At 40.3% G+C, this 12,936-nt stretch overlaps 1 protein-coding gene across 1 annotated transcript in view; it reads right to left on the bottom strand.

Moving 5' to 3' along the window:
* The window catches only part of LOC117507177 (dnaJ homolog subfamily C member 16-like), a 54,804-nt gene extending 41,868 nt beyond the window's left edge, over positions 1-12,936 (bottom strand). The window contains exons 1-7 of the mRNA XM_034166988.1: positions 12,548-12,936; positions 9,619-9,685; positions 9,326-9,471; positions 4,166-4,335; positions 3,837-4,021; positions 2,039-2,143; positions 136-294 (exon numbers count right to left, since the gene is read on the bottom strand). Of these exons, the coding sequence (XP_034022879.1) occupies positions 136-294; positions 2,039-2,143; positions 3,837-4,021; positions 4,166-4,335; positions 9,326-9,471; positions 9,619-9,685; positions 12,548-12,729 (1,014 nt within the window). The 5' untranslated portion in view covers positions 12,730-12,936. The remainder of the gene's footprint in view (positions 1-135; positions 295-2,038; positions 2,144-3,836; positions 4,022-4,165; positions 4,336-9,325; positions 9,472-9,618; positions 9,686-12,547) is intronic.

Raw genomic sequence — 12,936 nt, 5'->3', positions numbered from 1 at the left:
TACTGCGGAAATGGTAAAATGATGGTCATAGCTCAGCAGACTGGCAACAAGGTCCTGCTCGGTACCTGAGGAAGGCTGAACACATTTGTAACACACCATGTGAGGGTGCTGCTGGTGTTGGCTGTGCACTGTTACCTGGATGATGTCAACAGGTTTCTCGGTGTCCTCCTTAAACAACAGCATGGTGGGGGCGTATGTGTTTATGTTGAACTTCTTCACTATTTCATCGCTATGCGTACCACCCTGGTCCACAAAGCCAAAACGCACATAGTTTCTGAAGGCAAAAGCTGTTAACTGGAAAATTAAGTAAAAAAAGCACCTTAAAATGCAGAGGTTGTAGAAGCAGACTGGTTAAAGCTATTCTATACCTATGTAAAAACTCATGTCTACAAACACAAACCAGAAAAAGTTGGGTTGATATGAAAAATGTGACTATAATAAATAAATGAAAATGTCATGATTCTTACATTTACTTGTATTTCATTGTAGATGATATGAAAACAAAATATTTCATGTTTAGTGTGGTCAACTTCATTTCATTTAATATGCATCCATTCCTGCATTTAAGACCTGCAACATTACAAAAACGTTATAAAAAGACGGGTGCAATTTTTTCTAAATGTAAGGACTAAATGGATCACTTTTACAAACAGTTTTCTTGAGATAAGTCAGGGGATGGATACATCTTGGACTTTATTTACATCTATAAGAAATACAAACAGTATGTTACTATATGGTCAGGCTGACTAGACTAGTCAGTTTACAAAAACTGAGTGACCATGCTGGAAGGAGACGAGTGAGAGAAGCCACCAAAGACCCACATAACACAGCTCTAAAATAATTATAGGCTTCTATGGATGTAAGAGGAGTAACTGGAAATGGTTCAACATTTGCCTGTTGCATCCCAAGTCACAGCTTCATGTTGAGAGTGGAGTAGAGAAAGATTATAAAACAGGAAAATAGATCAAATCAAAGCTTGGGTTTCCCAATGTATGTTCTGGCAAAGTGCAATTGAAATTTTGCATGTGAATTTAAGAAAAAAAAAAAAAACACCTTTACACACTTCATCATGAAGTTGTATAACTGCACAGTTTCTTGGTCACTCAATTTTTGAGAATTGCCTACTTGACAAAGAGTTAATAATACAGCTCCATGCTGTTTGTTTTTCTTAATGGCTGATGTAAATGAACTCAAAGACATATTCAGTGACTTGGAAATGTTCATGTATCCATCTCCTGACTTATCTCAAGAAAATGGCTGTAAAAATGATTATGTATATTTAGAATAAACTGCCCTCTTCCTGACTTGTTTTGGAATGTGCTGCAGGGTGTAAATGCAGGGATTGGTGTATATAAAATGAAGTTGGTGACGGTGGCGGAACATATCAAACGCAATACACTTTTCAGTCATGGTAACGGCAACATGAGACTTAACTAAAATGACTAAACCAATTGAATTATTAAAAACTATCAATAACACTAACAAGACTGTTTAACATAAGCCACATTAACATTTAAAACCCCAAAATCCCCCAACTCCCATGGTGCATTGCAGCACAATGTCCATTATTTACTGGTTAGCTAAAATTTCTCATTTCTCCAAAAATATTAGTCCTATCAACTTTCCATTTTCACAGCATTCATCCCTGACCAAAAATACATAAGCCAAGCGGCAAATAATAATAATGACTTGAATTTATAGAGCGCTTTTCAAAACACCCAAAGCACTTTACAAGTTGCATTATTCATTCATACACATTGGTGGTGCCAAGCTAGCCACAGCTGCCCTGGGGCAAACTGATGGAAGCGTGGCTGCCATTTTGTCACTACGGCCCCTCTGACCACCACCTCATTAACACACATGCAAGGTGGGTTAAGTGTCTTGCTCAAGGACACAATTACAATATGCATGTTTTTGACTGGTTGGGAGCTGGAGACGAACCACCGACCCAAACGCTGTCCACAGCCCTTGCCTGGCTTGTCAACCTTAAACATCGAGCAAGTATCTAATTTAGATTTGTGTGATTCTAGTGTCTTACCTTGTATAACAATGGAACAACAGGAACTTGATCAAACAAGACAATACTTGGTTTGTTCTCCACATACCAGCTATTCAGAAAAGCCAGGTAGTTGCTGCTTGTGATCTAAAGAAATTATATCAATAATTCAATATTAGGCACAAAACACAGCATACAAAAGACAACTTGTATGTCCGTAATTCCAGTATGATGTTCACATTCAATGTAAATGAACACAGGGTTAGGGTTAAAACATTAGGTTTAAAACATTTTGTTAGTGACAACTGACCCTACTTTGTGAACTAGTAACATGAACAAGTGCAAACAAATAAATAAAACTTGTGTACATTTTCTGTTTGTACCCATCATTTCTAATTAATTAATTATTTTTACATAAACAGCCATCATTTCTAAATCAGCAATGTGATATTACTGTTAAATCCCTTGAATTAAATCTGAAAGTATACACTACAAATAAATCTTGATTATTCCACTTCAACTGTGCCCTGGTGATATATAGAGGTAAAATGACCTGCAAGACCCCAACAGGTCTGTTTATACATATAATTGACAAGTATGATGTAAGAAGAAAAAAAAAAATCTAATTATCTCCCCTTGATGACATCAGACAAAAATTTTATTTCATATGGTATGCATTCCACTATTTAGTCTTTCACTGAAATCCATAAACTGGTTTAAGCCCCTAGCTTTCACACCGGGGCTGCTCCCAGTTGCGTCGTTGTGACAATGCCACATCCAGTAAAAAGTTCGGACATCTCCAGTCCACTCACAGATGATTCGTTCACGCGCGCACATGTGAACAATTAAAAGAAAGAAAAAAAACTGTCTGGCTGCATGCTCCTTGCTCTCCCCTCAAACTCTCTCATCACAGTTAGAAAAAGGACAAAAAGGACATAAGTCCTGCTCACAGACTGATTGCCAGAGACAGGACATGTCAACATCAGGTAGAACTCCAGACATCTCCACATTTGCTCACGGACGGTTCGTTCGCGTGCGCACAGATAAACTATAACAGAACTCAGAGCGCAAACCTGCAGCTCAGCACAAGAACAAATATAAAGTAGAAGAGAAATCAGAGTGCACAGACTGTCTGCAGCCAAACTGTGCACTCTGAGTTCTCTGAGCAGAGAAACTGCAGGCTGCGTCCTCACCTCCTCTCTGCCCCCTGCTGCGCGCACCTGACGCAGATATTCCTGCGTCTTCATGACACAACAGGAAGCAACTGGGAGCAGCCCCAGTGTGAAAGGGGCTTTAGGAGGAGATGTACTTACAAATTTAATAAATAAAATGCATCAAATACACAAAAGTCCAACTATCTCCCCTTGAAGATGAGGATTGGAATTATTTTTCGTCATGTGTATCTTCATATTGTGTGCCACCATTGTGTGGTTTCAGGAGGAGTTGCAATGACAAGTTGCAGTGACAGAAAAAGTGCGCTCTCTCTCTCACACACACACACACACACACACACAAAAAAATCTAGGTAAGATTTTGTTCATCTCCTGCTGATATTCAGAGTACCCTGTTCACCAGTTTGCCAAACTCCTATACAAATCCTCCCTGCAACACGAGGTCACTTCTAAACTCACAAGAGACAGACTATTTCCACATGGCACTTTTGTTGTTAAACTGAAAAACTATATTATTAAAAGTCTTTATAAAAAATATAATTCCATAAATATTACATTAGAACATAAGTTTTAAGACCAAATCAAACCAGAGATTTGTCTCATATTGCAAAATTTGATTAATTCAGTTGTCCACAGCATACCTACAACAGTATGCCACTTACAGTTACCTTTTCAACCAGCATCTGGGGCAGAAGATCTTCAATAAATTGCCGCAGATGATCTCGAACCACCGCCTGATGGAAGAATGTCACCCTGCCATTCATCAACCCGATGATGGAGGGAGCACGGTAAGCACCCAGTTGGTTCGCCAGTGGACGCTCATACCCAAGGTTTACAATTCCAATACCCACACCTGTTAAATGGCAACAACAAATTAATGTATCTGAGAAGACAACACAGGCTGTTAGGCTGTTTTGCAATAACATAAAATGCAATTGCAGCTTTATTTTGTAGAATTTAGCTGATAAAATCAAACCAGTCCCCACCGCAGCCTTACCCAGTGGCTCCAGCTCTTGCACCACCTCCTTCCACACCGGCTCAATGTGGATGCATGCAAAGCACCATTCAGAGGTCACTTTGATGAGATAGGGCCTCTTGTGGCTGTCTGGTAGCACCTCACTGTTAAACTGAGAATGGTGAAGTAGGTACTTGCTATCTGCAAAATGTCTGGTTGAGGAGAAGACCAGAAGAAAGAGAGTAAACTTTTGTAAGACCAACTCCACAGGACAGGGTACTGCCAAATATTAAATCTAAAGGAAAACATCTTTTGGCATTATATGTGAAAAATCCAGGTGATAAGGCATTTATAATTCTTTGAAATTACGTTGATATTTTCCTGTAATAATTACTAAGGCTGTGAATCTCTCTCCCTTATAAAATACGTAGTACACACCCAGATACTTGGGCTACCATACTATTCAGAAACTACAGTTTTTATTATGAAACAAATTGATTCTATGCAATTAAATACAATTCTTTGTTTAATATCAACATTTACTTTCAAGGGTAAATCAGAAAAAAAAACAAAAGTGGCATTGATTATCTTCAAATACATACTTCACAAAAAACAGGAATATTCTTCAGGTTTTTGCTACTGTGCTGCAGAAAATTACTGCTCACCTTCTGTTCACCACTGAAGCAGTGCTACATCTAACAGCAAAAGGTGCAAAAGAAGCCCAGAAGAAGAAGCCAGTTGTTTTGAGCACATCATACCTTTCCCATTCTGTACCGACATGGTACAATACTATTAACAAGCTGTGAGGTGAACGTAAAGTTCAAAGGAGTACATTTATAAAGTCTATCACCATCAGACATGGTGAGCTTGTTTTAACAAAAAATAAAATTCATGTGCCTGTGAACAATCTCCGAAGAGCATCTCACCAACCTTTCACCTTTTACAAGAGTTTGAAGACATGAAGCAGCAGCAAAGAAGGTTAATTCAAAACACTCAATGTTACAATTGATCCATCAACCAGTTCACGCTACACTTAGACTGATTCTGGGGCCTATGTATTGACCGAGTCACATCTATTACTTTAAAATCCATTTTAGACCATCCAGGTGATGGTCGAGTGGTTAAACGTTGAGCTTGAGACCAGAGGATCCTTGGTTCAAACCCCAGCCTGACCGGAAAATCACAAAGGGCCCTTGGGCAAGTCCTTAATCCCCAAGTTGCTCCCAGTGTGTAGTGAGCGCCTTGCTTGGCAGCACTCTGACATCGGTGTGGCTATCTGTGTAAATGGGTGAATGTGAGGCATTGTAAATTGAGCTTCTGATGCAGATGGAAAAGTGCTATATAAATGCAGTCCATTTACCATTTTCAACAAGTACAGTGCATCCACTCCACTTTTTCCACATTGTTAAAGTCTTATTCCAAAATACATGAAATTCATTTTTCACCTCAAATTTCCACACACAACACCCCATAATGACAATGTGAAGAAAATGCTTTGTTTGTTGTTGTTGTTTTTAAAGATTGTATTTAAAATTCTAAGAATCACGTGTGCATAAGTATTCACAGCCTTTGCCATGAAGCTCAAATTGAGCTCAGGTACATCCTGTTTCCCACTGATCATCCTTGAGATGTTTCTACAGCTTAACTGGAGTCCACCTGGGGTAAATTCAGATGATTGGACATAATTTGGAAAGACACACACCTGTCTACATGGAAGGTCCCACAACTGACAGTGCACATCAGAGTACAAATCAAGCATGAAGTCAAAGGAATTGTCTGTAGACCTCTGAGACAGGACTGTCTCAAGGCACAAATCTGGGGAAGGGTACACAAACATTTCTGCTGCTATGAAGGTCCGAATGAGCACAGTGGCCTCTGAGCAATAGGGGAGAAGGGCCTTAGTCAGGGAGGTGACCAAGAATCTGATGGTCACTCTGTTAGAGCTCCAGCATTCCTCTGTGGAGAGAGGAGAACCTTCCAGAAGAACAACCATCTCTGCAGCAATCCACTAATCAGGCCTGTAAGGTAGAGTGGCCAGACGGAAGGCACTCAGTAAAAGGCACATGGCAGCCCACCTGGAGTTTGGCAAAAAGGACCTAAAGAACTCTCAGACCATCTGAAACTAACTTTTCTGGTCTGACAAGACAAAGATTGAACTCTGTGGTGTGAATGCCAGGCATCATGTTTGGAGGAAATCAGACACCACCCCTACAGTGAAGCATGGTGGTGGCAGCATCATGCTATAGGGATGTTTTTTTAGTGTCAGAAACTGCGAGACTAGTCTAAACTAGAAAGTTTACAAAACAGTAGTGAGACCAGCTATGTTGTATGAGTTACAGATGGTGGCACTAACAAAAAGACAGGAGGCAGAGCTGGAGGTGGCAGAGCTGAAGATGTTGCGATTCTCTGAGTGACGAGATGGACAAGATTAGGGCCGCTTCACACATAGTGTGAAGTTTGGACAAAGTGCGCACTCAGTGTGCATGACGCAGGAATCATGTGCAAACCGTGTGAAATTGTCCCTGTCTTTAACGCCTCGTACACCTGCTAATACAACTATTTGCACACACCAGCAGCTGAATGACAAAGTGTGCCTGTGCAAACCCATTGCACCTCTCGCGGCAGGTGTCAGCCACATTCCAGGTGACCCGCACGAACATCTAAGACCGCTCGCTTGGCACTTAGAAATGTGTGGCCAGTCACACTTTTCATACAACAGCAGACTGCAGGCGACCACTGTCATACTCGCAGAGAAGTTTGTGTAAGTTCCACACGAGTTTGGTTTTGGTATGTGCGCTGAGAACTGACAGGAGGTGTGGCTATGACAGAAGTGGCTATGATGATCTGTCATTCTGGACATCCCAGCTGTATAACACTGACTGTGTTTGGACGGACATGGACTAACACCTGTCCACTGTGAGGCGAGTGTCTGATTGCTGTACTTACCTGGATATAATAAAAACATATGGCAACAAGCCGCAGCGGCGAGTGCATGCACAGACAATGAGAGAGGACAATGAGAGCCTGCCAGGTTGAAAAGGACCGTCAGATCAGAACACGCAGCAGGCGAGCTGACTGTCACGTCACCCACATGAGCGCTGTTCCACATGATGCAGTGTCTGTGCTGTAGCACGCCGTCCACAAGACACACGTGTTGGGCAGAACACATGCACAGCCGACTGGACACACCAGTCCAGTAATGGTGGACATCAGAGCACAATGCTTCTCATTCATGTAATTTCATGACTGTATGTCTGTGACCATGGGTCATCTACAGAGGAAGTGAACGGATCATATTTGTATTGCTCACTTGATAAATGCGGTGCTTTTATATGGTGTGTGATTTTCTTTTCTTTTTTTTGTAATATTTCCATGTCCTTCCTCATATGAGGCAAATTCCTGCAGCTTTCAAAGAACAGCTCCGTAGCTCAGTGTTAAAGTCTCTGACTGGCAATCAGAGCTTTTGGAAGGCGCGACTTCGCGTCCTATGGGTGGTATGTTTTTTTCCTTTTTTTTTTTAATTCCACGAGTAGCAAGATGTGGTCCCACGGGTACCAGCTGGTTTTAATTTTTATGTATTCCACATAAGCGCCGTGATGTGGTCTCACAAGTACCGGCTGGTTTTTATTTTTTATTTTATTTCACATAAGCGGCGCGATCATGTGGTGTACCTCGCACTATTCCTGCTCGAAAGACACTGTCGCGTGCACGAACTCTCGCATTGAGCTCGTGCACGCCTGCCCATCGGCGCAATGTTTCATGGTGTGCAAATTCGAACTGTTTTGTACTATTTCGCCATTTTTAACCAGACGTCAACCAAACTTTGCACTATGTGTGAAGGGGCCCTTAGGAATGAACATATCAGAGGGACAGCTCAGGTGGGACAGTTTGTACACAAAGTTAGAGAGGTAAGATTGAGATAATTTCGACCTGTGCAGAGGAGGGAACCAGGGTATGTATATAGGGAGAAGGATGCTGAGGATGGAGCCACCAGGCAGGAGGAGAAGAGGGAGGCCAAAAAGGCCAGAAATGCGCAATTGCATGAATTGATGCATATTAACAGACAAAATAAAGTTAACCAGACAAAACATGAAATAGGTTTGTGTTCATACTGTCTGCAATGAAATAGAATTCAAAGTAAATGTAAAGATCACAGCATTTTGTTTTGTTTTTGTTGTTTGTTTTTAATCTGCATTTTCCATACCATAACCTTTTCTGATTCACAGTTGGAACTTAAATCATCAAAAATGGAGTACAGGTTTAATTCCAACACTACACAGTCTTAAGGGCTCCTTCACACATAGTTGTAGTATGAATGTGGTGAACTGTGCATGAAGCAGGAATCGTATGCAATATGTGTAAAAAGAAGATAAAAAGAAGAAATTTCAGCTACAGTTTGCCAGCAGGTAGCGAAAAGATGCAAGCCTAGATTTGATCTGTTTTGTTGTATCAAGATCCTTTTCTGCTCCACTTCACTATGAAGCTATGTGTAGTGGTGCAACAGACAAAAGTTGCATTACGCACAATTTCCTTAATCACAACCACAAAAGTGCATCACTTCTTCAGAGTTGTCTTGGGTGCCTTCCCTCACTAGTCTCCTCCTCGTTCGATCACTCAGTTTTTGAAAACTGCCTCCTCCAGACAGATTTACCATACCATACTGTACTGTTTGTATTTCTTAAAGATTGAGGGAAATGGCATCCAAGACATATTCAGTGACTTGGAAATGTGCATGTATCCATCCCCTGACTTGTCTACAGAAAACTGGCTGTAAAAGTGATGATTTACTGTAAAGTCATTAAATGGTGCCAATAATGGTGTCCAGCACATATTTTATGTCAGGATTTTTGTTTCGCTTTATGAAAGCATTTTGTTTTGTTCTTGTTGCCAAAATACTTTATACGTTTTAAAAAATATTTTGATTAAACAAAATTTCTTTGTTTGCATTTATTTCTGACCATATACTAAAACGTGTCCCTAAAATACAGGGGTACCAACAATTTTGTCCACACATGTAGGTGCACAGAGGAGCACAGGTATTTAAAGAATGTGGGCAATGACCATGAAAATGAGAACTGTGTGGGGTGAAAACTACTGGCGATATTTGCTTTGTGTAACAGTCTATTTTTAAATTTCTATTTTACAGAAAGCGATTCTTTCTCTATTTTTGTGTTTGAAAAGTTAATTTAGCCATTACAGCACCTGGGGAACTGGAAAAAAGATTCTTCAAAGTAGAAGTTACTGTGGAAGCTCCGGTAGCCCTGATGCTGCGACTGTGTAAAGTGCTGGTTGTCTTCCATGTGCCCGTAGCGATCAAACTTAGTCCTGCGCTCCTGGTTTGACAGAATCTGTGTGCCACACAGAAACAAACAGGTGAGATGACTTTTCACTTTAGAGGGAAAGACTGTGAAACAAAAAGTGAAACTGTACCAGTGCCATCAACTAGAGCCTTGCAGCAATGCAAATGTGATGACACTTCATTTGCTGTCACTCACCTCATACGACTTTGTAATCTTGATGAACATTTCTTCAGCCATAGGGTCTTTGTTCTTATCTGGATGCCTTTAAAATAAATAAAGTAAAATTGTATACAGGTCATTATAAATTTCTGCTGTGTAAACCAACGTAATAGGGAAAAATCCTGAACAGCAATAGAGGGTGAGATGGTTAAGCTAGTAGGGATGGCAGTTGACAACATTTTTACCTATACTGATGCAATTATCGATCCTGCTTATATTGGTCTCATTCTTTCTTCAATTTCCTCATTATTCCTGATCAATTTTCTGTATGGAAAATGTAGACTTACACAGTTCTGCAGTATTAATGTGGCAGTTTTTCTTGATACCGGTTTTGGTGACATTACAAGGTTCACTTCATGACATCACATCTGACACCATGATGCATGAATTTTGCAAAGACTGTCAGAAAAACAGGCCAGCACTGATAAGAAGAACCGATAACATTCGCAACATACAATTCTGATAGATTCAAAAATTTGGAACCAGATCTCAACTGGAACTGGTTCCAAATTTTTCAATGACTACATTCTTGTCTGTGTCTTAAATGGTGGGATTCGCCTTGCTTTTGTCACAGCTCCTTGATGGTTCATCACCAATTTTTTTTTCCTTGGGTATTTAATTTAATCTTTATTTAACCAGGTTAGTCCCATTGAAATCGAGAAAGGGAGACCTTGACAATTACAGTATAAGGTTTCCAGTTCACCTAACCTGCATGTCTTTAAATGTGGGAGGAATCCAGAGCACCCAGAGGAAATCCATGCAAACACGGGAAGAACATGCAAACTCCACACAAAAAGGCCACAGTTGAGAATCAAACCCATTGTCTTCTTGTTGTGAGGCAACAGTGCTAACCACTAAGCCATTGTGCTGCCCCAAGATGTAGAAGAGGTGATACCCCAAGGTATCATCAAGAAAACACAACTCTGCAAGATGCTGTCACAAAAATATAACTTCATCAGCAGGACCCACCTAAGACATCATGACAAAGTGATGGTGCAACAACATATCACAGCATACCACAACATCAAGAGGACTGAGCAATTCCCTACAGTTTGGGACACACTGTGTTTGGGACACACTGTGTTTAATTTTATTAAGCTGGAAGCCCCCAACGACAGTTTTCTGAGTGAATTTTCCATTTAATGTTACTGGTATATTAAATATAAAATGAATTACCACACGGGTTGCAAAGACGCTCTTAAGTAGCTATCTATACATAGCTGCATTACTCACTTATCTTCAACCGCTTACTCCAATTACGGGTCACGGGGGACTCGAGCCTATCCCAGCAGTCATAGGGCGTGAGGCGGAGTACACCCTGGACAAGTTGCCAGTCCTTGATTGAGAGAGTAACGACATGACAAGTCGAAAAACAAAAAAATAATAATAAGTAACGTCACGTGACTCCTGGTGCCATCTTGGGTTCAATATAGCGTTCACTGCTAATCTGTCTGCATGTAAATCCAGCTATTTTATTTATTCATTCACTGAAAATGCTGGATTGCTGTGCATCTGGAGGCACAAATAGACACAAGGTCTTGCATAGTAACAGATGTACAAATTAAAGTTCAGTGCTCTGACACTCGCCAATTTGAGTAAAGTGGGACATTTCTGTGATTAAAAGACCAACAGTTTATTTTTTTCACACTGTGCTCAGACTCAGACCGGCAGCCTGACGCGCCCCTGTTAAATCAGACACAAAAGGCTGTGATTTGACACTTTTCTGCTTTCACTGCTTCGCAGTTAGTTTCTGCAGTGCCCATGCTGATTACAAATGGATCAGAAAAGTCTGCACATTTAAAGCACAAAGTCGGTAAAGAGGAAATTGTACAGCTTACCTTTGAATTGGAGGTGATAATTGTAGAAAGAAAAGCTTGTTGAGGGTCAAATTAGTCCAGAATAAAGCTTAATGCAGAGACGGAGAACTTTAAAACTGTCACGCACGTCATTGAATGACACAGTTACAGAGCTGCAGCTGCATAAATCAGGCTTTAAGTTAATTAAATAAGTGATCATAAACTGTAAATTATTGTATTGTAAATTATGTAAATTTGATAGCTTAACTATATTTATATTTATTTTGAAAGCACCTGTACCTGAAAGTGTTGCTGTACGTGATTAAATGATTTTAAAAAAAGTTGAAAAGATAAAAGGTTCATTCAGTAGTTCAGGGCAGTTGGAACCTAAATGTCACATACAGACAAACAAAACACATTCACACCTGAACGCATACCTACAGAAAATTTTAAGTTTCCAATCCACCTAACCTACATGTCTTTGGATGGGGGAGGAAGACGGAACTCACACAAAGATGGGGACAACATGCAAACTTCACACAGAAAGACCATAGGTGAGAATCAATCCCATGACCTTCTTGCTGTGAGGCAACAGTGCTAAACACGAACTCACCATGCTGCCCATAGCTACATTAATACTACAAAATTCTGTTCATACATAGCGTAGCTGTATGTTATGGTTAAGAATAGGATTTCTTCCCTGACATGTATGATGACTTCAAACTCTGAGTGTGACACACTGTGGTGTAAGCAGTAGAGTGTTACACTTCTAAGCTAGAGATCCAAGTTCGAATCTCATTTGTGTTAAAGGTTATTTTTTGTAGGTCAAGTTTAAAATGCATTTACGACATTTATCATAAACATAGACAATTACAAATACTTTGGAACCAGCTAACGTGTTTAAGATAGTCACTTCAAATTTTAATTTCGGCCCTACCAACAAATAAAAAACAAAAGCGAAAGGTAATCACGTGACTTTGTTTGACCAATCAGGAGTACTACGTTTTGAACTGAAATGCATGTTATTAATTACCTCCAGCATTAAAAACAAAGTAAACAAATACAGATAAGGTCTCTTTAACGTCGTGGCTTGATGTCGGTCCACTCACCATTCTTTGGCAAGGTTCTTGTATGCCCTTTTAATTTCAGCATGGGTGGCACTCCTCCTGACACCCAGGATTCTATAGGGGTTATTTTCAGATGTTGCTTCAACCAACAGCTTACCCAAAATAAGCAGGAAAATGGCGAGCAGAGCTGAGTTTATCCGAGATTGTCGACTGCTTCTGCTCATGGCTAGCCCAACGTCAGCTAGCAAACACACTGTAAATGCCGACAAAGTAATGCCGTAACGATAAAAACTCACACATTAAGGTCTGCTGAGCTATTAAATATTAAGTCTGAATACGACATATTGTAGCCACTATGTTCCGAACTAATTGCGGACAGCCGCAATATTTCCAACCGGTTTCGCTTCGAATGAGCCTTCGAAACGTGTGTT

The sequence above is a fragment of the Thalassophryne amazonica genome, chromosome 3 (genome assembly GCF_902500255.1).
Source record: "Thalassophryne amazonica chromosome 3, fThaAma1.1, whole genome shotgun sequence".
Taxonomy (NCBI): domain Eukaryota; kingdom Metazoa; phylum Chordata; class Actinopteri; order Batrachoidiformes; family Batrachoididae; genus Thalassophryne; species Thalassophryne amazonica.
This window is presented reverse-complemented; position numbering and strand designations above follow the sequence as displayed.